At 39.8% G+C, this 27338-nt stretch overlaps 1 protein-coding gene across 3 annotated transcripts in view; it reads right to left on the bottom strand.

The window, feature by feature from the left end:
- The window catches only part of LOC122808893 (renin binding protein), a 1087318-nt gene that overhangs the window by 141480 nt on the left and 918500 nt on the right, over positions 1-27338 (bottom strand). For all 3 annotated transcript variants that reach the window (XM_044080005.1, XM_044080006.1, XM_044080004.1), the window contains one exon: positions 21801-22025. In XM_044080005.1, coding sequence (XP_043935940.1) covers positions 21801-22025 — 225 coding nt within the window. The remainder of the gene's footprint in view (positions 1-21800; positions 22026-27338) is intronic.

The following is a 27338-nucleotide window of genomic DNA, read 5'->3' as shown; positions in this document are numbered from 1 at the left end:
CTGCAAGGATGATGCACAGATTTGATGCTCATTGCCAGATCCACACTACCCTTCCTTATAGGTTGTAGAAAGGTGCCTGGTTTGGCAAATTTAAATTCCACATCATTGCATGGCTATCTAAACTGAGCATGTGAAAGTCTGATATCTGCACCAGGGCTAGATCTTAAAGCATCAGAACACTGCACTTAACTTGGCCAGGTCTACGTGCAATGCCCTCACTCTCAGGGCTCTGCCTGCATCAAGGAGGCCCCAAGTGGGTTCCCCAACACATTAGTGAAGCATCCATTTTGAAAACCTACAATAAGCTCAGTTGTAAAGAGAGAAAATGTCCAGTGATAGCGGCAGAACAGTCCACCACTTCCGAGTCTACTGGGAGGGGTCCAATACCAGGAAAAGACTTGAGAGTGTGATGATTAAGTAACCAGTAGAACCTTATCCAAGAAGACGGTCAAAACTTTCAAACCTGAGTCCCACGAGGAACAGAATGGCATAAATCTCAAGCAACCTCTGCCTAATCACATAGGACAACAAAGCCATGACTTCCCAGCCCTTGCTATAGGCAGGGATGACCAGCACTGCCAAGTATTCATCTCTGACCTCTAGCATGGTAATCTGATGTAAGGAGACCAGTGAAGACATCCCCCAGATTATGGTGACCCCAGGTGTTTGCAATGATGGAATCAACCAGGAGCCAGCCATGCTTGGAGGAAACATATAAGGCTTACCAGATGATAGGCCTAAAGGAGAAACTTTGTCAACATAACAAAATCACCTGGAACAAATTCTTTTACACTATCAAGTGGCTAGCTCTGGCATGGCATGCACTCTGTGATGAGTCTCCTCACATGTAGAGGATACTACAGATCATAACTGATGTCTAAAGTAGTTGGTCTAATACACTTCTTCCCCAAAATAACCACCTAGAGTCTGTACTGCTGTACACAATTCCATTCAATTTTGGAAGAGTTTGAGGTGGAAACACCCAGCATGTTTTTCAGATGTGGGAGGAATCCCACAGAGACATAAGGAAAACATGCAAACTTCACAAAGACATTGGTCAGAGGTCAGGATTGAACCTTACGCTTTGTGCATGGCAGACAAAGACCTTAACCATTATGACAACTGTGGCAGAATGTTGTACTGAAAATTAAAATCATTTAGAGCAATCCACAGAGATTTCCTGTTATGTTTCCACACCCCAATCTGCAAACAGCATCCACCATATCCAGTGATAGCTTTAAAGTCTTTGGGCAGAAGGGGCATGTCTCCCTACCTGAAGTGTCACCATCTAGAACATGGAGAACCTGCTGCGCCTATTAAAACCTCAGAAATCCAGAGATCAATATGATCCCCATGTCCAGTGGGATGAAGAAGAGATGGGAATAAAATCCTTTCCTTTGTGTAAAGGAAGAACAAACGTTATGTTCCCTTTGAAGACCAGCATCTGGGACTGTTCAATAAGCTTCTTAGAGACCAAATGACCACTTATGGAAGTGGTGTGTATGAGTGCATGGGGGGAGGGGGATCTAAATGCTTCAAGACATGACATTTTAACTTATCCACAACTGTGGAGTGTCCACTGCCAGGCCAAACTTAGCAAAGCCACCTCCTATGTCCAAAGTCCTATGGGTTAGTCATGACTAATTTTGGAGCCCTCTGTGAAGAGTCTTAGTAGGAAGCCAGCAGGAAGCAAGACTACTCAATATGTGGCTACTGTTTTCGGTCTGTGAGAAGGCCTCAGTCTCTGGTGCTAGACTAACCTGGAGGAAGACCAAAATGTTTCTGGGCATGTCACAAAGACTCTTCCAAACCAGTCACCGTCTTGTTTCTTCATCTTTGGGTCTTGATATAATCTTGAAGCACCTGACCAAAGAAAAACTTACTCTAAGAGGTAACACCTAGAATAGCCTGACATAGATTTTCTTTAAAGGAGAAAAGCCAGAGCCATGCCATGTGATGTAGCCATGCTGCTACTTTTCCAATAGAAGTGGCGCAATCAAAATTACTTTGTGAGACACTGCTTTAGGTATTAATTATTGTGCATAGGCTTTCTTCACTCCTACAAGCCTACTTGCAGAGTTGACTACAAGCACAGGTAGTTACAAGCACAACCTCCATGGCATACTGTAGATAAAGCCAAAAGGAGCAGCAGAAATGCTCTGTAATATTCCTTTTTGATAGCTTATGTTAAACTTTTAAAGGCTTCTAAAATTACTTACATGCAACACAGTTAACCACTAGAAAGGTGGGTCATGACGCATGTGTTGCCCACATTACCCCTTTTTCATCATATATTTTAAGATCAGTAAGGTACTGCATATTGTGAATGAAGCAGTGAGCACAATACATTATTTTACTTTAAATAATTCACAACTTATTGACATCTAGGCATATCTTAGCTCAGTGTCATCAAGCAATTGACCAACAAGCAGGTCTTTCTGTGTGTCCACTAAATCTTTCTTTGTGTTAGTAGGTACACATCAAACTACAGAACCTAAGTAACAACAGTAGTAAAAATCAGCAGTTTATTTGACAGTATACATATTTTATACTTTATTCTTCTTAGTTTTGAGACTCTTTGAAGCTTGGAAAAACATCTGGACTACATTTTGTAGTCATGGAAGTGCATTTAAACTATATTTAAAATGCAGCACTTATCTTACCATTTAAATCAGTTTTGTGTGGTTCTGGTTTGAGCTTGTTCCAAATCTGAAGTTAAATCTATTAATTGAAGGAATTTTTATAGTTGCTACGTCTTATAGTCTGCACTCTGCAGTACTTTTCAAGTGGTTTTCATGCTGTGTCTAGGTGTTTTAAAATCAGGGCTGTGTGGGCTCACGTTTTATTGCATTATTACTATCTCTTTTCCGAATCAGAAGCTACAGATATAAATTGATATGGGTTTTGTAGTATCTATTTTTATTTTTTTAAATGGATTACCAGCATTACTCATCTAAGTTTAGTCACTTGTTTAACTAAAAGCCACCTTTGGCCAGCTGTGTGAGATGTAACTAGAGCTTGCAGTAATTAAACCCATCTCCCTGGTATTTTACATTATATGAGCAGTCAGGCATCTTAGTTTTAGGGCTCTTGGAAGCTTGGAAACAAAGCATGTAAAGTGCATTTAAAATATTGCACTTATTGTACCGTGTAAATAAGTTGTTCTCCGTGCATCCTTTTCCTGTAGTGCTTTTAAACTTGGAGGCTTTTGACCTGCCCACCTGTACTGTACATCTACAGGTATAAATGCAGCACATTTTCCTTGGAAGATCCTCCCAGTACCATCTTCTCTATACCTGGCTGTAGAAGTTCCTCCCAGTCTTACCGCCTCTGCTCATCTTAATGGACACTGACAGATGAAACTGCAAAGGCCCTCTTCGTAGACTATTAGTGTGCTTTGAAATTGCCTTAAAATGTGTGTTCCAAATTGGTGGCTTGTCTGTAATTACCCGTAGCTAGTTTGATTTGTTTCTGGTATCTTCCCTTTTGGCTACCTAAAATGTGTTTTAACATTAAGAAGACTGAGAATGCAATTCTAATGGCAGCAGAAAATATAGCCTACTCTGTCTGAGTTAAGATGCACAAAGGTAGGCTTAAATTACTTGTTGTAACTAGTTGTTTGATTTGTTTCTGGTACTTTTTCTCTTTTGGCTAACTAAAGTGTGATTTTACATTTAAGAAGACTGTAGCATTGCATTTTTCTGCATTTCAACACTGTAACATGCATTTGTTTTTCTCAGTCTAGCTGCTGTTTAAGGCCATTTCAAAGCACACTTAAGTGTGTGGTCCTCATTGTTGGCTTGTCTGTTGTAGAATCACCTTGTAATTACTTGTTGTAGCTAGTTGTTTGATTTGCTTCTGGTACCTTCTCATTTTTGACTAAAGTGCGTTTTTACATTAAGAATACTGGGACTGCAATTCTAGTGGCAATAAAATGGTAGCCAAGTCTGTCCAAATTGGGTAACACACAGGAGCCTTAAAATTAGATCATTTCATTGGCCACAGAGATTTTTAGCTGGTTTAGTCACGTTTGAGCTTATAAATTCTACTGCTCACCACACAGTGGTGATTAGCAGTGCCTTGTATATATGTAGGTACTTAGAAACTAAATTTTCCCTATAAAACTTCCTCTGTAACTTTACCTATTACTCGGTTGCACAAAGAGTGACGTGTTTGCATGTGGAGGAGCAATGCCACACAGCTTCAGTCATACATAGCCTAGTTGTAGTTTCTATGCTCACAGTCCCCAAGTCAGCCTGCTGTACTACCCCTTTGTAGTTTACCTAAAAAAGACCTGTCCCTATGGATGGGCACTTTTCCAGTTTCACATCCGGTAGCTTGGTCGACATGGGTATCCTGAGACAATGTAGGATTTGCCTTATGTTCACTGACAACCAACTAATCTGTTGAGAAATCATGAGAGATGTAATTACACAATGTCATTGGAGGCGAGGCTCTCGTACAGAAGCACTCAAAATAACAATCAGGTTGGTGGTAATGTAAGCATTACAACCACTACACACAGTACCCTACTTAACACAGACTGTCATATGCCGAGGCACGTAAAAGCAACCTTCCTAAACCCTAAAGACTTTGGACATTTGTTCTACAAAACAAATCCTCAGCAACCCCAAAAGCACGCCACCAAAACAGCACCTAATTAACACATGTAGCCACACCCTTTGGAAACTCAACTACAAAGCCCATAAGACAGGACAACACACTATTCAATATTTTAATCAAAAGAGACTACATTGTGAGACACACAGATATCCTGCTCACCAGGCTGAATAAGAAGAAAATCACAGTCATTTAAATAACAGGGGTCAGGTTCCACCAAATCACCTACTTACTCAAGTCATTAGACCACAAGTACCAGTATGTCTCAGTCATAGTCTATGTGGTTGTAAATGACCAGAGACATACTTTCTTGGACTACATGAAGTGAGACATTAAGGAGCTCTCGACTTGTGTCCCATGCTTGTATGGCCCAGCATTAAGCTTTCTTCTACCTTCACCAAGGATAATGCTACAATATGAACAAAAGATGACAGACTTCAATAATTGGCTTAGTTCCTGGTGTCATTCCAAGGGGTTACAATATTTATCAGCATGGGTGGCTGTGGTAAACGGACCTCATCACTTTACCAAGGATGGTCTGCACCTACCTGCTCTGGGACTTTTAACATTGGCCAAAATATTTTCCACCCCAGTGCCTGATAAAACTTCAAACATAGTAAAATCTGCCCAAGGGAATTTAAAGGTGTTACTGCTCAGTGTGAGGAGTCAAAATAAGAAACTTAACTCCCTCCAGGCTCTCCTCACCTTGGAGAATGTGGACATCTATGCAATTACTGAGACATTGTTTAAAATCATGGAGAGAGCAGGGCTACAATGCCTTCCACACATTCAAGCCAGCTGCAGTGCAGGGTGGGACCAAAGGTGGAGGTGTCTCAATCTATTTTAACAATAAACGTACCTCAAGACTAGTCAAACAGAATGAAGCTCTTTAGCTCCTCCATGTCCAGATATCAATAGGCAAAGTCCTATATCATATATTTGCAAGCTATAGCTCACCCTCTGTAATCCAAGGAACCAAACTCATAAGTGGACTTATTGGAGACTCCCACTATTCAAGTCAATACCACAGTCATGGTGGAGTTCAATTATCTTATAATAAACTGGGATAAACCCCTATGTTGTGCACCAGTAGCTAGCTGGCTCTCCAATAGGATCGAGGAAGTTAGGATAAGCGAGACCACCTCCATAAAGATGCTGGTAAGTAGTGGATTCCCTCAGGGCTCTATGCTGGGTCCGCTCCATTTTGGCATCTATTTCTCTAAATCAAGACCAATGTCAAGGAACTAGTTTGCAGATAATTGCAAACAAAGAGCAGTCAGAATCCTCCCAAGACATTAACTCCCTACCGTAATCACAGACACAGACAAATGACTGGTGCCAAAGCCACAGATTAAAACTCAATGCTAAGAAATGTGTAGTAGTACCCTTTGGGAAGTCAGCCACCCTAGGAAATTACCTAATTGAAAGGACACTCCTAAGATTTGAACCAGTAGTCAAGGATTGGGGTACACATGTGGATAGTAACCTGGCTTCCAACCAACATGTGTCTAAAGTAGCAAGGAAATCATGCTATGTTGCTCAACCTATTAGCAAGGGCATGGCATCTAGATCTAGGGAGTTCATTATTCCACTGTATTTGGCTCTCATCAGGCAAATTACCATGTACAATGCTCCTTTTGTGTGTACATGACCAGGCACATGCAGCAACTGGAGTTTCCTCATAAAAAGAATGCAGTGCATAAACAGCATGTCATGTGCAGATCACCTCAAAGCCCTATCTCTACATTCTGTTTCCTAAAGAATGTTGAGAGGCCTGGCATATAAGGAATCTCTGAATCCCACTCTGATGGACCTTTTGGATATCCACAAAATGAACTGCATCAGAATTACTTGATCTAGGGATTTAAACTTTGCTTGTGACATAAATAGGACACACTGGATGGACAGGCATGTGTCACAGAATTCCCCTTTTCTGGAACAGGCTTCTCATCTATGTGACAAAGAGCTCTTCCCTAACCCAGTAGATTGGGAAATTGAAAATATACCTCAGGTCCAGCACCTATGTCTCTAATGGACAGAGGCAGCCTATAATCTTACCCTAGTTTACATAACCCCCTTAAAATAAGCTGTAAGACAAACTTGTGAGAAGCAAAAGGGATGTTTGGCTAGGCCTATAAAAGCCCCAGTGGTTGTTAGCCTAGTATACACCCATGAACCTATTTTACACCAGCAGAAAAAGATTTTTCTCAAAAGGAGAAAAAGTTGCACCAATGTTAGCATCATGCAACACACACAACACCAATATCTTACTGCATTCCTGGCTACGAGTATGGACAGTACTCGTACTTAAAGGACTGAAACTTGGACATCTCAGCAAACTACAGTAAAACTTTTAAATGTACTGCTATAGTTAAATGTGGAATGTGATTTGAAGCTCAGAATAAAATTGATACCGAATGCCAGTATAGTCAATGATTGTTGAGACATAAAATATTTTTTTCTAAACCATTCAAAGACTCCTCTCTAACTTTCTCAATCTATCACATCTATCCCCTTCTTTACTTGTATCCTGTAAAGTGAACAGACAAATGTTACTCATCAACACAAGTCAGACAGTGACTCACCCAAACCAATCACATTCTAAACCAGCTCCTAAGTCTCAAAGTTTAACTGATTCCCATAACAAGTGTTTTGCTCTGTTATATAGATTACAGAAGGGAGAGGTTAGACAAGGGTTAAAAGACTGAACAGCAATATCGGACACTCGGTATTGGCAAGGCTGAAGAACAAAACAGCCCAGCAACAACATATGCAGATTTTTTTTTAATAATAATCATATCATGTGCATGCACATAGTGCTTGTAGCATCATCACGGTGCTAAAGTGAGCTGTGCAAAATTCAGCTTTTATCATTAAATAGAACAACAAAAAAAATATATATTTTGAAAATAATAATTTCTTAAAAAAATTGGAGGAGCTCTAGCCTAGCAGCCAAATACCATCAAATGCCCCAATGGACTTACCAAGATAATAAAGACTTAATTCCACAAAAACAAAATGTCACAGTGGACTTAATTTAGAACTGCTGATATCAAATTAAGGGATTAGGAAAAAAAAACTTTCCAAATAATACCAATCAGTGAGCATCAACTACATGCAGCTAATGCAAGATTTACAAATGAATGACTTTAGCCTCCAGAGTTTTGCCCTTTGTATCCAAATCATATAGACTGTTGTAATACACTGTACTACCCTAACTGAGCAGGTGATTACTGATACTTATCCTGTTTCCTTTTCTCTCATGAGAATTTATACAAAACCTGCTAACTAGGTAATTCCAATGATTACATGGCCTATTTTCAGGGAATATCCCGAGGGGGCTTAAAATCCTCATATAGTACAAAGTTACCACTACAGCAGATCTTAACATAATTAGGACACAACTGATTTATGGACCTACAAAGCTGAGATGAGCATTTTTTTTTGCACTTGCTCTAACCATCTCAGTGCTATTTAACAGTTCTGTGCTGCATTTATTGATTTATTTGAATTTATCACTGCTTTTCAGCCTGCACTTGTCAAGAACCTCCATCTATTTGTTACTGTACTGCTCTTATGTCGTTTCAACAGTATTCTGATATTTCCTAACCTCTTCTGGTACTGTAAAAGATGTTCCGAGTTTGCCAAAATATTTCTAGGTTTTGCAAAGTTTTTCTGTATTTGTAGAAGTCTTCCTACACATGCACACATTTTTCTGGATTTGGGAACATTTCTCAGTGTTTGTGAACTTATTTCCATGGATTACTGATACTGCAGGAGTTTTGCCTTTAGTTCTACAGCATATGTCACTGCAATTGAGCTCAAAAATAGTTTTTTTTCCATTAAGAGGGTTTTAATTCTGCACTCTGGTGGGAGCAGAGGGCTAATTCAGCTTTAACTGGGAACTACTAGTGGAAGGCTTATTGTATGTTTATTCTGATAGGCCTTAACTGTGTAAAAGTCTTCCATCCTGCTGGTACAAAAGCCTTGTGTTTGTGTATTGTGCAATGCAGTTATCCATGCCCTGTATATGCGCAAACCTCTCCAGTTTTAAAATCTTCTATAGGAAACGCTGTCCATAGTCTCCCACCGTTCATAGTTGCTCGAAGAGCTGCCAGTTTTTGTAGAGGGCAGCAACACTGCAGTCATCCTATCGTACACTACTACTAAACACTCTCACTTAGACCTTTAAGTGATTCTCCTTGCCATCTACTAAGGATCTGGTATAATGGATATGCACTTCCTTGTCATCTCTGTTTCTGGCCTGGTAGATATGGGCATCCTGAGGCAGTATAATAACTGCCTCATGTTCACTGACAACCATTTAATTTTAGAACAGGCAAATACAGTGTGTGAGAGATGTAGATACACAATTTGGAGGCAAAGCTCTCACATACATACAAAGAAACACTCACTACTAACACAAAGGAACAAACACATACATCCACTTGTGTGGATAGACTCACAAGTAATCTACTCAAACTTCCAAGAACTCCTAAAAGCATCTCTCGGTGGCCCTGTCCACAGTCAACAAAAAAGACAGCACCTCTCACAACACACAACTCTGAAAATCATAGCAGACCCACTTCCAAGCCCATAAGGCAATACACCATACAGACAAACATTCTATTTATTGGGGATTCCATTGTAACACTTACCGATGTCCCCCTTATCAGGCTAAGCAAGGGGAAGATCACAGTAAGCTGTGTCCGGAGCCAGAATCCCCCAGATCATGTATGATCTTAGGACTTTAAGCCACAAGTTCCACTACGACACGGTCACAGTCCATTGGGTGTAAATGAACTAAGACATCTCACTGCACTACATAAAAGGGAGACAAGATGCAGCTCTCTGAATACGTGTCCCAGGTGAGTATGCATCTAGCTTTGACTAGAATTCTACCTTCACCAATGATGATGTCACAGTACCAGCAAAAAATGACCAACTTCATCAATTGGCTTAGTTTCTGGTGTCACAAGGGGATCCAATGTCAGCTTGGTGAGACTATCGACAAATCATGATACTTTGCACTTGTCACCACTAGGCTTCCGGATATTGGTAAAAACTTTACCCCCATAGTGCCTTTTTTAAGCTGTGCCAAGCTGTTAAATCCTCCAACATAAAAATCACTCTTGATCACCTAAAGTGCTCAACACTAGGAGTTTGTTTAAATAAAAAAATGCACTCCTTGGAAGCACTTCTCACCCTGTAAAATGCAGACGCATGTGCAATCACTGAAACGTATAGTTCAGAACCATGGAGAGCACCCTGGCTGCTATAGGCTATAATGCCTTTCATATATTTAGATCCCCCACAGCTCAGGATAAAACAAGGGAGAAGGTGTTTCAGTGCTCATAAAGGACATGTACACTGCTACACTGAGTCCAACATCATGACTCGCTTTAGTTGTTCCATGACCAACTAACCATAGGTGCGACACCCTATCATATCCTTGCTACCTACAGGTCCTCTAACATAAGTCTGGGAAACCACACCTCATACTTAAACCTACTGGAATCTCTTAACATTCAGCCTAATACCATACTTATGGGTGACTTCAACTACCACTCCATAAACTGGGAGACGCATGTTTTTGGACATTGTCAATGCAAACACCCTGGAGCAGCTAGTTAGTTCCCCAACTAGAGGTACAGATATCTCAGACTTAGTACTCACAAACATGGGGGAATGCTGCTGCCTCCCATGCATTAACTCCTCCCTATTAAGATCTGACCACAAAATGATCTCCTTTAGTATTAAAACCAACCTAGAACCCCCACCAGACAACAAACCTGTTAAAAACTTTGCTAAGGCCAATTACCTTAAACTAGGTGACAGCTTATTAAACTTCCAAGCCCCTCTGAACCCAGATGACACAGAGGCCTACGCTGTGCTGTACACAAAAGCACTGTACAACCACATTCATGGTTCTGTGTTTGGCTTTTAAAAACATAAACCCTTAAACGTCTAAATATCGTATGGAAAACAGTTACAGAACATTACCAAACATGAGTAACTGCAAAAAAATTCATTGAATGGCCATAGTTAGCCAACAACCAGGAAGTAACGCAATTCATAAGGTAAGTGAAGAAAGCTTTTTAAATTTGCCCTCTTCCCCACTGTGGTGCAATCTTGGTATTGTATATGTAGCTGGGGGGTGTGGTATGTACAGCCCCTCATATTTAGGGACCTTGGTTAGTTGTGTTCGTGATGTTGGCCATATGGCCATTTGATGAATTTTTTTTCCCAGTTATTCCATGTTCGGTAATGTTCTGTAACAATGTTTCACATAAGATATTTAGCCATTCAAGGGTTTATGCTTTCGATAGCTGAACACAGACCCCACATTCATAGCTGCATAGAGGAGTCCAACCTATGATTACTGGCAAAATTAAACAACCGTGGTGGACCCCTAGCATAAACAGACAACAGTGGAAAAAGACACTTACCAGTCTAAAAAACAGATTAGACAGCTGGTCAAATCTGCCAAAGCAAACACAGAGGGCAAGATAGCCTTCAAGGAAAAAGATAACCATAAGACTTTTTTTTTTAAGTTATGTTCTTAACCTCAGGGGAAATGCTCATCAATGTGCCAAGCTAATTATGAACAGCAACATTTACACCCAGCCTGAAACTATAGCAAATCTGATGGCAGATGAGTTCGGTTCGGTTCAAAATTCTCTCCCCTATCACCCCCTATCACACCCAAAGAAATACCTGAAACCATCCCACTACTAATCCTTCCCAGGAATTGGTCCTTACTGCACTCATTTAAGCCAAAAAACACAACCTGCATGGGTCCCAACATTCCAGGATGCTTCTTAAATAGCTTAAAACAGAATCATTCAGGGCTGCTAGATACCCTCTTTAACTATAGCCTCCAGATGAGCTTTGGCCCAGAGGAATGGAGGACTGTAACAGTTGTCCCTCTGCACAAAGGGGGACCCCTCAACTGACCTAGGGAACAACAGATTCATAAGCTTGACCAATTTTATCTGCAAGGCCATGGAGAGGATTATCATGGACCTTATCAGAAATGTGGAGGACAGTAAAATAGTACACATTGCTCATCTAGACCTGGTCGAAGATGTTGACAATTCCCCAATCGAGGATCTTTGATAAACTTACTGAGTTGGGCATAAACCCCTACATCATCAGATGGATAGCACACTGGCTCACTGAAAGGACACGTTGTCCAGATAAGCAAATACACTTTCAATAAAAAACTGTTACTAGCGGTGTCCCTCAGGGCTTAGTGTTGGGACCCCTCCTGTTTGGCATATACTTCTCTGAAGTGGAGGTCAATGTTGTAAGCCTCTGGCTCACAAGTTCACCCATGTATATAATCTGTGAACAATCACTGAATCCACAAATGATGTTGACATCCTACAAACAAGCCTAAAAATTACAACTGGTTCCAAAACCATGGTCTGAGACTAAATGTTAAAATAACAAATTAATTGCATAATCATACCCTTTGGTTAATCAGATATCCTTGCAAATTATACTATAGATAGCACACACCTAAAAGTAGGCCTAGTGGTGAGGGACCCACGAACACAGATAGATAGTAACCTAAACTGACAGCCAGGTAACTATGGTAGTGAGGAAATCAATCTCTGTGGCTCAACTTGTATGCAAAGGCATGGCTTCAAGATCAAAGGAAATAATAGGGCCAATGTATTTGGCCCTCATCAGGTCCATAACAGAGTACAATGTACCCACAATGCACCCTTATGCATATAGCTAACCAGGTACTTGCATCAACTGGAGCAGCCTCAGGTTTCTCATAAAAAAAAGTGAAGTGTAAGACATGTCTTATGCAGACCGACTAAGGCCCTATCCCTTTACTACATCTTATATAGTTTATTAAGAGGCGACTTATTCCTGAACTATAAGGCATTTTCTAATCCAGCCCCGATGAAAAGGTTACATTTTGCAAGAAAAATTATACATAGGTTATGTGCTCCATGGACCTGAACCTTATTTGTGATTCTAACAAAACTTGCTGGATGCTACCTCGTCTATGGAATAAACTTTCCATCTTTGTAAAACAAAGCCCATCCCTCACTTTCTTCAAAAATAATTTAAACAAATGGATGGGGAACCGTAAATTCACTCCTAAGGTACTGTCCATGTCCCTTATGGACAGAGCCAGTCTGTAAAATGACTCAGGGCTCTTAACACCCAAAGACTCACTACACTGATAATTCCCCAAACATGGGATAGGGTATTAAGATATATGGTCATACCCTGGTAGTATTAGCTAGGCTTGTAAAGGCTCTTGTGCCATTAGCCTAGTAGTCACCTATGAACCTATGCACAATAATTCAGTTATATACACAATACATTAAGTGAACTCATCACACAGTTACTTAGAAAGTCCACAAAGGATATGAAATATTTAATAGAAAATGTAAGTAGGCAATATGCACCATCTGTTTGCAAACAAGATGTGAGCTCATAAAGAACCTCTGGACAGGTACAAGTGCATTCTAGGGATATAGGCAAATCTTTCGACAAGAAAAATAACTACTGACAATTAGTCCTTGGGTTAAATTTCTCTCCGGGTTTAAATGATACAGCAGTATTAATTTTTTTTTTAAATCAAGACCCTGGACCCAATTTCAAAACATTTGCTCTTGGTGTAAGTGACTTACCCCTGTGTTAGCCTGCTTTACATATAGGCCTTACACAGGAGTAAGGCTTGGTCCCATTATTTATTTAACTGACTTTGAATATTACTGTGGTTTTTATTTTATTAAATTACATTACCCAGCTGTTTCCTATACTTTTATAACCAATTATAAACCATACCCATTTTTAGGAAAAGAATATGCTTGGGATAAGAAAAATTAGCAGTATTAGATGCAATTGGTATGTGGCTCTTGTTCTGGTTTTGTTCTTCTGTCAAGTGACATCATAGTTAACACTGCCTGCAGCGTTATTCTAACCAAGAGAAAGTTTGCAGCTACTTGCTTATAATGGCCATTTTTTGGATATTTGCAGTGTAAATGATCATCCCCTTTTTTCTAGAACTTGCTGGGGATACACACATCAGGGTAATGTAACCTTTTAGGGTATATTTTACATAGATAATTTGGTCCCAGATATTTCTCCTGAAGACCAGATCCAGACTAATGCCATTAATACTCCACACCAATGCTTTAATTAACCAATCCATAATCATTATGTATTTTATAGCAGTTCTGTTGCAATTGTTGCAATCAAGAGCCATTTTTTCTATTCTGTATTGTAAGTATTTTATCTTTGACTGTGGATCAGTGCTCTACTTTTGTCAACAAAAAAAAAAAAATATATATATATATGTATATATATATATATATATATATATATATATATATATATATATATATATATATATATATAAATAATACACACACACACTCATCATCATTCTCTTTCGGCTTTTCCCGTTAGGGGTCGCCACAGCGGATCATCTCTTTCCATTTCTTCCTATCCTCTGCATCTTGCTCTGTCACACCAACCGCCTGCATGTCCTCTCTCACCACGTCCATAAACCTTATCTTAGGCCTTCCTCTATTCCTCTTACCTGGCAGCTCCATCCTTAGCATCTTTTTCCCAATATACCCATCATCCCTCCTCAGCACATGTCCAAACCAACGCAATCTCGCCTCTTGCTTTGTCTCCAAACTGTCCAACATGAGCTGACCCTCTAATATATCGATTCCTAATCCTATCCATCCTAGTCACACCGATTGCAAATCTTAACATCTTTAACTCTGCCACATCCAGCTCTGACTCCTGCCTTTTTGTCAATGCCACTGTCTCCAACCCATATAACATAGCTGGTCTCACTACACTCTTGTAGACCTTCCCTTTCACTCTTACGGATACCCGTCTGTCACAAATCACTCCTGACACTCTTCTCCACCCATTCCACCCTGCCTGTACTCTCTTCTTCACCTCTCTTCCACATTCACCATTACTCTGAACTGTTGATCCCAAGTACTTAAACTCGTCCACCTTTACCAACTCTACTCCCTGCATCCTCACCATTCCTCTACCCTCCCTCTCATTTACACACATATATTCTGTCTTAGCCCTGCTGACCCTCATTCCTCTGCTCTCTAGAGCATATCTCCACCTCTCCAGAGTCTCCTCAACCTGATTCCTACTCTCACTACAGATCACAATGTCATCTGCAAACATCATAGTCCACGGGCCTCCTGTCTGATCTCATCTGTCAACCTGTCCATCACCACTGCAAATAAGAAAGGACTCAGAGCTGATCCTTGATGTAATCCCACCTCCACCTTAAACGGATCTGTCACTCCCACTGCAGTCCTCACCACTGTCACACTACCCTCGTACATATCCTGTACCACTCTTACGCACTTCTCTGCCACTCCCGACTTCCTCATACAATACCACAACTCTTCTCTAGGCACCCTGTCATATGCTTTCTCCAAGTCTACAAAGACGCAATGCAACTCCTTCTGACCTTCTCTGTATTTCTCCATCAACACTCTCAGAGCAAACATTGCATCTGTAGTGCTCTTTCCTGGCATGAAACCATACTGCTGATCACTAATCATCACCTCCCTTCTTAACCTTGCTTCCACTACTCTTTCCCATAACTTCAAGCTGTGACTAATCAGTTTTATCCCTCTGTAGTTACTGCAGCTCTGCACATCACCCTTATTCTTAAAGATAGGTACCAAAACACTTTTTCTCCACTCCTCAGGCATCCTCTGACTTTCCAAAATTTCATTAAACAATCTAGTTAGAAATTCCACTGCCATTTCTCCTAAGCACCTCCATGCTTCCATTGGTATGTCATCTGGGCCAACAGCCTTTCCATTCTTCATCCTCTTCATAGCTGCCCTTACTTCCTCCTTGCTAATCTGTTTCACTTCCTGATTCACTATCCCCACATCATCCAACCTTCTCTCTCTCTCATTCTCTTCATTCATCAGCCTCTCAAAATACTCTTTCCATCTACTCAACACACTCTCCTCTCTTGTGAGTACCTTTCCCTCACTATCCTTTATCACCCTTACATGCTGCACATCTTTCCCAGCTCTGTCCCTCTGTCTAGCTAATCGGTACAGGTCCTTTTCTCCCTCTTTAGTGTCCAATCTCTCGTACAACTCTCCATATGCCCTATCCTTAGCTTTTGCCACCTCTCTCTTTGCCATGCCTCATCTCCTTATACTCATGTCTACTTTCTTCATCTCTTTGACAATCCCACTTCTTCTTCGCCAGCCTCTTCCTCTGTATACTCTCCTGTACTTCCTCATTCCACCACCAGGTCTCCTTGTCCTCCTTCCTCTGTCCAGATGTCACACCAAGCACCTTTCTAGCAGTCACCCTTACTAGTTCTGCTGTAGTTACCCAGCTATTCGGTAACTCTCCACTGCCTCCCAGTGCCTGTCTTAACTCTTCCCTAAACTCCACTTCACAATCACCCTTTTTAACTTCCACCATTTAATCCTTGGCACAGCTTTCACATTCCTCCTCCTCTTCTTGATCACCAACGTCATTCTACATACCACTAATCTATGCTGCTTAACTACACTTTCACCTGCCACCACTTTACAGTCTCCAATCTCCTTAAGACTGGCCCTCCTACATAGTATATAATCAACTTGTGAGCATCTTCCTCCACTCTTGTACGTCACCCTATGCTCCACCCTCTTCTTAAAATACGTATTCACCACAGCCATGTCCATCCTTTTCGCAAAATCCACAATCATCTGACCTTCTGCATTCCTCTCCCTAACACCATACCTACCCATCACTTCCTCATCCCCTCTGTTCACTTCACCAACATGCCCATTAAAGTCCGCTCCAATCACTAGTCTCTCACCCTTGGGTACACTCACCACAACTTCATCCAACTCACTCCAAAATTTCTCTTTCTCTTCCATCGCACACCCAACTTGAGGAGCATATGCACTAACAACATTCATCATTACACCATCAATTTCGAGCTTCATAAACATCACACACACACACACACACCTGTGTAATATATATATATCTATACATAACATATGTAATATCCCAAAGGATATTATATTATCTTTTTACATATTCTAGCAACACCCAACAGTTTTGTAAAGTGATTAGGAAGAACTGGCTGGTCTTACTGGCTGATGACAGGGTTAGTGCTGTTGTTAATGAACTGCCCTCCTTTACGTTCAGGAATAACTTCTCTCTTAAGAGACTGCTTTGTTATGAACCCCATAATTTTACATCTATGTTATCTAACAGAGGAGGCACTTTCCCATGTAATAACTGTAGGGCTTATCCCTTAATTGCTTCTGATGTACAGATCATTCATCCTAACTCTGGATGCATTTTTTCACCAAGGTTTCTAGCCACATGTAGGAGTAATAATTTGGTCTATTTGGCCACGTTATTCATATGACTCTTTTTAAGTGGGTAAGACCCACACACCAACTTAGGGGAACGCATCCTTGAACATGTTGGTAATATACCCAATAGTGTTTCAGCCAATACTTTGGCTAGTCATGCATTATCTTTTCCTGGACATAATAAATTTAGTTTTAGAGCTTTGCAATTGGTCTCCCCTAACATTAGAAGAGGTGACTTGAGCACCTACATTGAATCGATTGCGTTAAAATGGATAGTTTCCCTCAAGGCACATAGATTACCTGGGCTGAACTGTGGCATTCCTTTCAAACCCACCATGAAAACGAGGTGGTAATTATGATTGGTAGATTTTTTTTTAATTATTTTATTGTTTATTTGAATTGATTGGCTAATTTTTATTACATATGTGATTGCATACCGGTAGTCCTCCGGTTAAGGACGAGATCTGTATTTTTTTAGACTAAGTCAAATTTGTATCCAAGTTAAAACATGTACATATGGTTCTTATTAAATGTCAGTCAAATGTTTGCCTCAGTCTAGTATTTATTTTACTTTTTTTTTGCATATAAAACTCTTTATAAACACTTCCAAACAAAAAAAAAAATCAAATATAATATTGTATACTGTAGCTATGTTGCCTTACTTCCTATGAGGTATGCTTCCTTACTTCCTGTCAACAAAACACATCTTGTTATTAAATGCAGTGTTTATGAGGATTACGCGCGCACACACACTACATACCGACATTGCAGCAGAATGTTCTTATCTATGGGTTGGTGGGCATGTTGGATGTCCATAACCCAGGGACTACCTGTATTCTTGTTTTTAGTCTGGTCTGAAGAAGCAGCAACTTCGTGAAAGCACCAAGCTTTAATAAACAAGTTTGGCTTTTTATTGTGTTCACTACTGATTTGGTGACTGTATTGGCTGACCTACGTTTTGATTCTTAAATACTTTAAATGGGCAGAGTGCAAAGCTGGCATTACTTCAGCACCACTGACCCATACTTATGGCATTCCTAGGCTTATTACTGTAGTATTAGTAAATAAATACTTAGCAAATGACTCTGTTCATCACTCCCCCACTTCTGCCACCCACTGGGTAAGCTGAGTAGGCTGCAGACACTGCAGGTCTTCACATCAATGGTGACATCACTCACTGACACATGGTATGCCAGTTAAGTTTGCCAAGTTCCTCTGCAACATCTGTCCACACACATCTATATTATGAAATGACCCTCTTACTGCAGCTTGAAACCCCTCCCTTTACATTGTGTAATAAAGGTAAAGGAAGATTTTCACATCCTTAGCACACCAGCTCAAGGCTCTATCCTGAGCTTTCATAACAGCTTGGGGCTCTGTCCTGAGCTTTCACATAAAACATGATGCTATGGCCAGAGTCAGAAGCAAAAAGGTGACTATGCTGTGAACAATGCCCAGTTAAATGTGACTGCAAGAAGCTTTGAGTTTTCAAGTGGTACAAGTACATGTGAAGTGCAATGAAGCTCGTACACAAATAGGATAGGTGCACATGCATACAGCTGCCATTCTGCATTCTTGATCATGTAAACTTGCATACAAATTTGGCTGCAGTTGCACATATGTGTACTGATACGATTCACACAGCAGTGTGACTACAGGCCTCAGTTAGTTATATAATTTTATAAACCAAATGAATTTTGAAACTTTATGAACATTACCAGTTTATGCACCTCAATACTGCATTTCTGCAAAGAGCATCAAAAAACCAAAGTCAAAGCAAACGGTTTATGAAAAGTGTAATGAAGGGCATATGACAAATATTAAACTCAGATTACTTTAATGCAATAAGGATACTGCAGATAGTGCTTCTAAAGTACTGGTAAGAGAGGTCTGTTACTGCAATTGCCAAGTTATCACACTCATCTTGGGAGTAAAATTTGTAGTATCCATCCATCCACAACCCCATTTTCCCATTTTTGCATTTGAGGTCGGGGTGTCACTTCACCAGTGAATCATCTACAGCCAAGGTTTCCACTGTCAGGTGGCTAACCCTGCAGTGGTAGTACTTCCACACCACATACTCGCACACAAATTTACAACTATGGCCAATTTAGAGTGTCCAATCCCCCTAACTGCATGTCTTTGGAATGCGGGAGGAAACCGAAGCACCTGGAAGAAACCCACACAAACACAAAAGAGGACATTTAGACTCCACATAGAAGGCGTCTCTGCAGAGAATCAAAATGGAGAACTTCCTGCTGTAAGGCGACAATGATGTCTGCTGTGACACTAAACTGGTAGTATATGCTGCAGTTAACACTTTTCCTTGTTTGTCAGAATGAGTGGCACCTAGCGATAGCAATGCACAGAACCATTTTGCAATGACTGCACTGAATTTTAAGAAAGAAAATAATTAAATCTTGTAGGCCACAGAGTTCCTGTCCCACAAACCATAGGATGTCTACACTTCAATCACACTTCTCTTGCAGTCTTTCAGCCATGTCATTTCACATTTTAGTGCTCTGTGATCAGACACAAAGAACACACCTCCCAATACAAACCTGCAAAAAGGAAAAAAATTACAATACAATGAGGATGTACATTGATTAAGGGCTAGATTAATACTGCAGTGAGTGACATAAGTAATGGATGGTGGTACATAGCTTCTGGTTCTTTTCAGTCAGGGCAGTATTATACTGGTAATACTGATTTTATGATTTACAGGCATAAGATGCTGTAGAAACAAGGAGCAAGATACAGGAGAGAACACATGACAAGAGACATATCCTCATGGATGCACTTAAGACAAATGGAAAACTTCTATGGTACCCCATTCCAGAACTAAAGCAAAGCACATTGCAATTGCTTGTAATACCACAGGTAGTGGTCATTACACTATTCAAACTCTGATGGTTGATGAGGAATATTTGCTGTTGCTACAAACAGAAAGCTATGATTCAAAAGATCATTTAATTGCCGGTATTCAAAGTGGTGTGGATACTGGCAGCCTGGCATGCCTTCATCATGGCTGCCATGCAGTATTTTTCAATATGTCTTCCAACTTTTAATGAGATGGTTGACTACTTACCAGTTTTGAAATATTTCCCCATCAGCTACTGCTGTATTGACAACACTGGCACAGCAAGCAGATATATCAGATAAGTATGGGTTTCCATCATTTCCACCTGTACTGATACTTGTATAGAGATTTACGAACAAGTGGCTAATGAGGCAAACTATACTGAAACGCTTACTATTTATTCACAGGTATGGCACCACAACAAATAACATCCACCCGCCATGCTGCACCACAACCTGTCATTGATAACAGCTGATGACAGTGATGGCATTACTCTCATATTCGCGGCACAACCTGAGGACAATGTTATACAGTCAGAAAGTGCACTGGTGGCATCCCCCCCACCCGACAAGTTACTAACTCTGGAATTAGTGACGCAGGCATAGTGCACTATGGTTAAATGACATTACCAAAAGGGATTAGATCCCATTGTAGCTCAAAACCTCTTTCTGGTACACATGTTGAATTTCCTGAGACATGACTAATGCAGAGGCTCAATTACCCAGTGTGCAGCCTGTCCACAGGGGTATCAGGTAAAGGCAAACAATCACAGTTGGCTCTAGAGACTTGTGCAGAAATACGTCATGAAATTGTTTATGCACAGGTTATCTCCACTGAGTCAGGTAGAGATGGTATAAGTGCTGCAGAATATTTGTGAGGAAATTCACCAGTACATGGGAGTGGTTAAGGATGGGGAAAATGCCATGATGATCTTCATGAGGTGTATGGTTGCTCACATGGCATACACGTCAGCCTCTGTTTGCATACTAGTGAGGGCTTACCAAACATACAAAGGTGGCAGTCATGGATGTGGCAGAGGGCAAATCTGCACATGTGGTGGACGTGTGGTGTGGGCTGTGTACCAAGCAAGGTGTCCATCCATAGACGTGGATTATTCCACGACTCGGCCAGTTAGGTGTTCTCAGACTCCACATCATGGGGTAGGATCTCTCAGTCAAGGTCTCTGTCACACAGCACTGTCAAGAACATCAAGAGCTTCTAGCAGGCAAAAGTTAAATAGCAAAAAATGAAGGCAGCAATAATTCAAACAAATTCACAAGAAAGAATAAATATTTATAATTCAGGTAAGTTGAGTTCTATTTATGTATTTTATCCAAATCATCCTCCCACTATATTTGGAATGTTTCAATTAATTCTTTAACTGATTCTGAAAGTCTACAAAATAACTTTCAAAAAATATCCTAGTTCTATTTCTACTGTTTGGAGTACCTGCATTTCTGCCCTCCCCTTAAAAAAGGATGTGCCTGAAGGAGGATGCAAGTAAGAAAAACAGGTATTTAAAGTTTATGACTTTTAGCTAGAAGGTCCATAAAGTTTAAGATTATATTTAGTTTTAAAGTAGTAGCTAGAAGCCAAGAGTTATTTCATCAGCATGTGATTCTAGAAGTGCAGTAGGTGGGCTGCATGTTTTGTTAAGCATTACCAAAGCCCCGAAAGCACAGACAGGAACAGCTATCCTTTAAGATGTCACAATTTTTTTTCCTGAAGCAAGAATATTGTTTCTTTCCAAGCATCTATTGGATGGATGCTCCATCTGGCTTATACAATTGTCCTAAAACCTATATAGCATCATCACCTGTGTTGTTCTTCTGTTTAGAACAGCACATAGCTCTAGCACAAACTATTATACAGACGTTTTATGTTACACGCTGTTTGACATTATCCCCGTGAATGTGTCAAACTCAATATCTTCCCCCTTCAAAAACTACAACTACCTGTAGATGCTGCAATGTCTGTGCAACACACCACTCTTCTAGTTCAGCGTACTTGGCAGCCATTTCTGAATTTCCTTCCTGCAGTTGTTCCACCAAGCAGAGGAGCATCATGGGGACAGCCATTGTGTTGACAGGTGGTGCACCAGGCATCTCTGGACGGCCAAGACCAGAGGCATCCTCACGTACCCAGTAAATGATTTGGTCCATCATCTCTACAGCTTCTTTCTAAAAAGAAAAAAAAAGGTAATGCGTATATTTTGGCAATTCCCTACTACAGCCATAAAAGATGAAGATGATTCCTTAAACAATTTGTAAAGACAATATCAGAGGAATAACATCCTATGGCATTGCATCACAGTGACACAGTATAAATATTTTGTCACAGTAGCCTTCAAAAACACTATTTATTGTAATATCAACATATTATTTACAATGTTTATCACTCTTTGATGAAACTAAAATCAATCTAAAATGAAATGTAGCAAGAAGAGCTGAACTCTATAGAGTGGCCGGGACATTGCACAAACACAGTGATGAGATGCTCCATGCCTTAAGGAGAATTTCTATTACTGTATAGACCCAAAAGGGTTTTGAACATTTTGCTTCCAGGCTTCAAAGTACAAGTGCCTGCATTCCCCCAATACCAAGTCTGAGCATGTCTCATTATCATATATCCACTCACATGTATGCTAATATACATCAAAGTTAAAAAGTGAGAGGAACACAATCTGAAGGCCTTGTGAGTTGTGCCTGATCTAGGCCCATAATACTGTAATTGGGCATAGTGCTAGGATTTCTCTCCTCAAATTTAACGTTGCTCTTCTAAGTGTTCTACAACTGTCACTTGACATTGTCTGCTGTGACACATATGCTCCGATTTTTTTGTCCCTTACACAAGATGGCAGTGCTGTTACACTTGTAAGTTTGACAGTTATTTATCTGAAATATTTACACAAGAACTGCAGAAGAACAGATAAAGACAGCCAATACCTGGTTATAAATGGGTTCCCTGAGATTTACATCATAACATCATATTAAGCAATCTATGAATTTTATACTCAAATCTGGCTTGTGAGAGAGGGCCACTTACAAATCTGATATTCCTCCCTTTTGCTTTTATGTGGGCAATGAAAGAAGTGAATTAAACTGACAATTTGGTGGTCCTTTAATGTAATCTATGTGAAAATGGGTGATACAAGCTAAGGCTTTGTGTCTTCTGCTCAACCTTTTCATAACAGCATCAGAGGCTCTGTAGGCAAGCACTCATTTAGAGTACATATATGCAAGTAGGTCATGGAACAAGAAGCGTATTCTATATAGTCTGATAATAGTTTATACAGGAGACGTTACCTCCATGGCACAGCTCTTGACCTCACATTGGATCAGATAGGCAACTCCAAATATTCTGTGACAATAGTGGTTATAATGGTATCAGATTAAAGGTTATCATCAAAAAAGACCTCAAGGTCTAACTATTTTGTCAAGTATTAGTTGCTGCCCGTTAGTAGTTTATCAAGTTGATTTTTTTGCTAAATGGTAGAATGCCAAGGTCAAATCTACTGAACTATTGTTATGTAATGTTGCATGCCACTTGAAGAAAGGTGGTATCAGTAGGGTTAAGGACAATGCTTCCAGTTTTACACTCATCTACATATTTGAGGAGCCAGATGATGTAGTCAGTTTTGACATCTAAGAAAGATAAAAGCAAACATACTGGTATACAAGCTAACATGCTATCTTTTACTGACATTCTATGAAAGGTGAACTCTTTCATATGTGACTAAAGACTTCTTCAGATCCGTTTTCAGGACTGCATCACCAAGTTTTGGTTTATATATGAGCAGAATTTCCATAATAAAATATGACAAACATGCACTGAATGTCAGCTACTTTAGCAAGATGGTGGTAAGCTGCGTGGACAGATAAATCTTCATCTAAGGTGGCAGTCACTCTCTCAAGAGAAATTTATGACTTTACGCATACAAGATCTCTCTTTTAAAAAAAATACTTAGGTCAAGGAGAAGGAGGTTTCACACATTGGCACGAACAAGTTCCATGATGATTTTCTCCATCACATTGCACAATATTGTTGTGAGGCTGACGGGTGTAATTAGGGAATGTGGAAGGGCCTCCCTTGTGGACTGAGTATGCAGAAGCCTACTGCCAGATATCAGGAAATAGACAGCTTTTCAGGTCATATTAAAAATCTATGCAAGCGGTATGTTAGGCTGCTTTGGACTGCACATTTTAGGCTTTCCGTTATCCTTATGTGGTTTCTGACCTTATCAAAGGAAGAGATAACTATTTCAGATATAATTTCTGTGGGATCATATTTCATGCTGGAAGAGTAGATGGGCCATTTGCGTACTAATGTGTTATTTGAATCCATTAGCTGTGTTATGGTGACCAAACATTCTTTTCTTTCTTCTGTATTTTTTGCACATAAGAGAGACAGAAACTGTTATCACCTATCCAGAAGGCAGTTTTTACATCAAATGAAGCTTTGCATCTTTGGACTTGGCAAGTTATTTTTAATAGAGTTGACCTTAGCCTTGTTGCATTGGGCTCGGTATAATTTGAGGACTCTCTATGCTTTTTGTTTTTTTTTGGGGGGGGGGGTGTAATTTGAAAGTTAATAATTTGTTGATTTTATGACTTAACCATTTTATGTTTACTGCAGAATTTTCTACTATGTTTATGCCACACAGGGATGAATTTATCAATATAGTTTTTTAAAATGTTGTAGAGGACTCTGAATGATTTACCAAAGGGTTGACTTGCTACATGATCCCATCTGGCAAAAGATGATCATTTAGGGCACCATAGTTATCCTTTGAGACATCAATAAAGGTAGTATTATATGTTTATTAGGTTTGGTCAAATGCAAGAAATATATCACTGTGGTCAGTGTGAAAAGGGGTAGGGATGATGATTAGTTTAGTACAGCTTGCACAAATGTTTATCAAAATGATATCCAGTATGTTTTTAACTGTTGTCAGCGTTTTACTTGTGTCTTTCGGCTTATCCCGGTTTGGGGTCGCCACAGCAGAACTCCGGTCCGCTAATGTTTGGTAGTGGATTTTTACGTGCCAAGTTACCAGCCCTGATGCACAACCTTCAATGAAGGCACGCCCATTCACGCATGCCTCCACACAGAAGACGCTCTAGCTGAGAATCGAACGGGACAACGTCTTGCTGAGGCTACTACAGCACCACTTGTCAGCGTTTTACCAAGATCGTTAAAATTTATAAAATCTAGTTGTTTCTGCACTCAGTTACTGTCTTAGTTTTCATAATCAATGGAGGATAATTTTGGTTTAATCACCACACCCGGTGCTTTAATTCAGGCACCAATCTGACGTTACAGTGCAGTATAATAGTGACATTTTACTCCTGAGATGTCATGCTTCTGAGAAAGTAGATGTCAAACCAAGGTCTCACCTGTTTTTTAGCTGCTGATAGCTTGTGGCTATAAATAATCCCACAGCGCTCACTGAACAAAGAAACAGGGATTCCTTAATTACATCAAACATATTCATTTACGGTTATATTTATATACATATATACACGTGCTGGTCACGAAAGAGTTAATAGCTACAAATTAGAGTTACTCCTGTTAAGGGTTAATCCTGCTGGAAAGGGTTCTGAAAGCGTTAACTCTAAGTGATAAAAGCCTACTTTTCAGTCAGTTCAGAGAAGTTGTTATAAGAAGTAGTTGTAGTAGTAGTACTACAAAGCATAATGATCTTCTGCTACCTGCTTATGTGGAAGTTAAGCAGATTAGAGGAGTTTGCTTATATGCTTTGAAGAAAGATAAATCATATGTGTCGTGTGCTACACAAGCAGAAAACAGGATTATGCTAAAATAGGGAAAGAGTTACATGCTGGCATGTTTCAGACTTTTATAAGATGAAGAAAAGTTGTCAGAGTCGACTTGGAGTTGCTCCATATGGAGCTGTGACTACATCTAAACTATATTCAGAAGGCTTGGGGTATGTATTTTCTAACCTGTGACTGACGTTACACCCATTATAAATAGACTGTTTCATAATGTTTAGGAACTATAAGAGTCCTAAAATGTATTGCCTTTATTAATTTAAAGATATTCATAAGTTGCTCAAGCCAAGAAACTCATTTGTGAGAGAAGTAATGCTTCATATTACTTTGAATAGTCCATGTTTGGTTAATGTTGTCAGAAAAGCAAGCCAGGTCTTTCAGTGGACGGTGAAATAAACCAGTATGTTTTACTAAAATGGACAGTAAATGCATGCTTTCTAACAGATGCAACAATATACGTAATTTACATTCACAACAATGTTTTTCTTTTCTCTCTTATCCTCTCACGTTTTTGGCCATAACCAAAAATGTATTTGGTTAATAACATCCTCTACTTTCTAACAGTACAAGCTCTTCAGAGAAGACACAGACACAGTTAAATTCTGTTTAGTGCTTTCATTCTTCTTAATCCACATAACTTCATCAGAATCCAACACCGCAAACATACTGTTTAAAAATGGTGCCAAAACAGTCATGTGGTTTGCAAACAACCAATCAATGCCTGTTCTTAGGCAATAGTAGGTTAAAAAAGTGCCTGAACCAAAATACATTGTAGCAGATTTAAGGCACAGTAGACACTATTTAAATCTTTTGTTATGACAAGAAGCATTTAATGTTAATATGATCATAGAGTCCATGGTATTTGTCAGCTTGTAACCTGATGTGCCACCAAGATTCTCGGCACTCAAGCCGTACTTTACAATAGTCTGAAAAGTTCACAAAACTGACAGCTTCCAGTACACTAAAAGTGAATTTGTTAAAACAAGAGCAATTCAATGAATGTTTTGCTAAAGCATTATTTTGATCTTTATTTTTGATCGCTAAATTATGCTCAGAAATTCTGCAGGCAAATTTTCTGAAAGTTTTTCGTATATGGAAGCAAAGGCATGTTTCACATTGGGCAATGTAAACCACTCTGAATGAGTTAAAGCCAAATCTTCCAAGGCACCAAAAGAATAAGTCAAGAGCTCGGATCTAAGTGCATGAGGTTTTACTGGATGAAATGTCCAGTGTTTTTGGGACGTGAACCCCTTTCCAAAAAGGACCTAGTGTTATACAATCTTTTATATGTACACACAGGACATTTCTAGAATGATTTTCCAATTGTCTTCTAGGATTTCTTTTATTACGTTCATGTCTACCATAATCGATAAAAGAAATGCTCATCTAAAGACAGAGTCTGAGTTTTATTTTGAAATGGGTATGTAAATTTCCATTGATAGTTGTTCTATTGGCACTTTATATAAGATGGGCTTGCCTCTGTCTAATAACCTACGCATTGAAACTTCATGTTGGATCTCTGGCAACCAATCATGGCTGTACCCTCATGCCAAGAATGATCTCAGAGTTATAGACTCTTTTAGAAAGGTGGCATCATTGCTTGTGAGTCTGCTTAATCTGATAATTGTCCCTTAACAATTCCTTTCTTCATATGGAATGGATGCATATTCTTGTGCAGATACTGGTTAACAAAAGTTTCTT

This window comes from Protopterus annectens, chromosome 8.part0 (genome assembly GCF_019279795.1).
Source record: "Protopterus annectens isolate FY-2018-M chromosome 8.part0, PAN1.0, whole genome shotgun sequence".
In the NCBI taxonomy this organism is placed as follows: domain Eukaryota; kingdom Metazoa; phylum Chordata; order Ceratodontiformes; family Protopteridae; genus Protopterus; species Protopterus annectens.
Note: the sequence above shows the minus strand (reverse complement) of the source record. Positions and strands in the feature narration are given on the sequence as shown.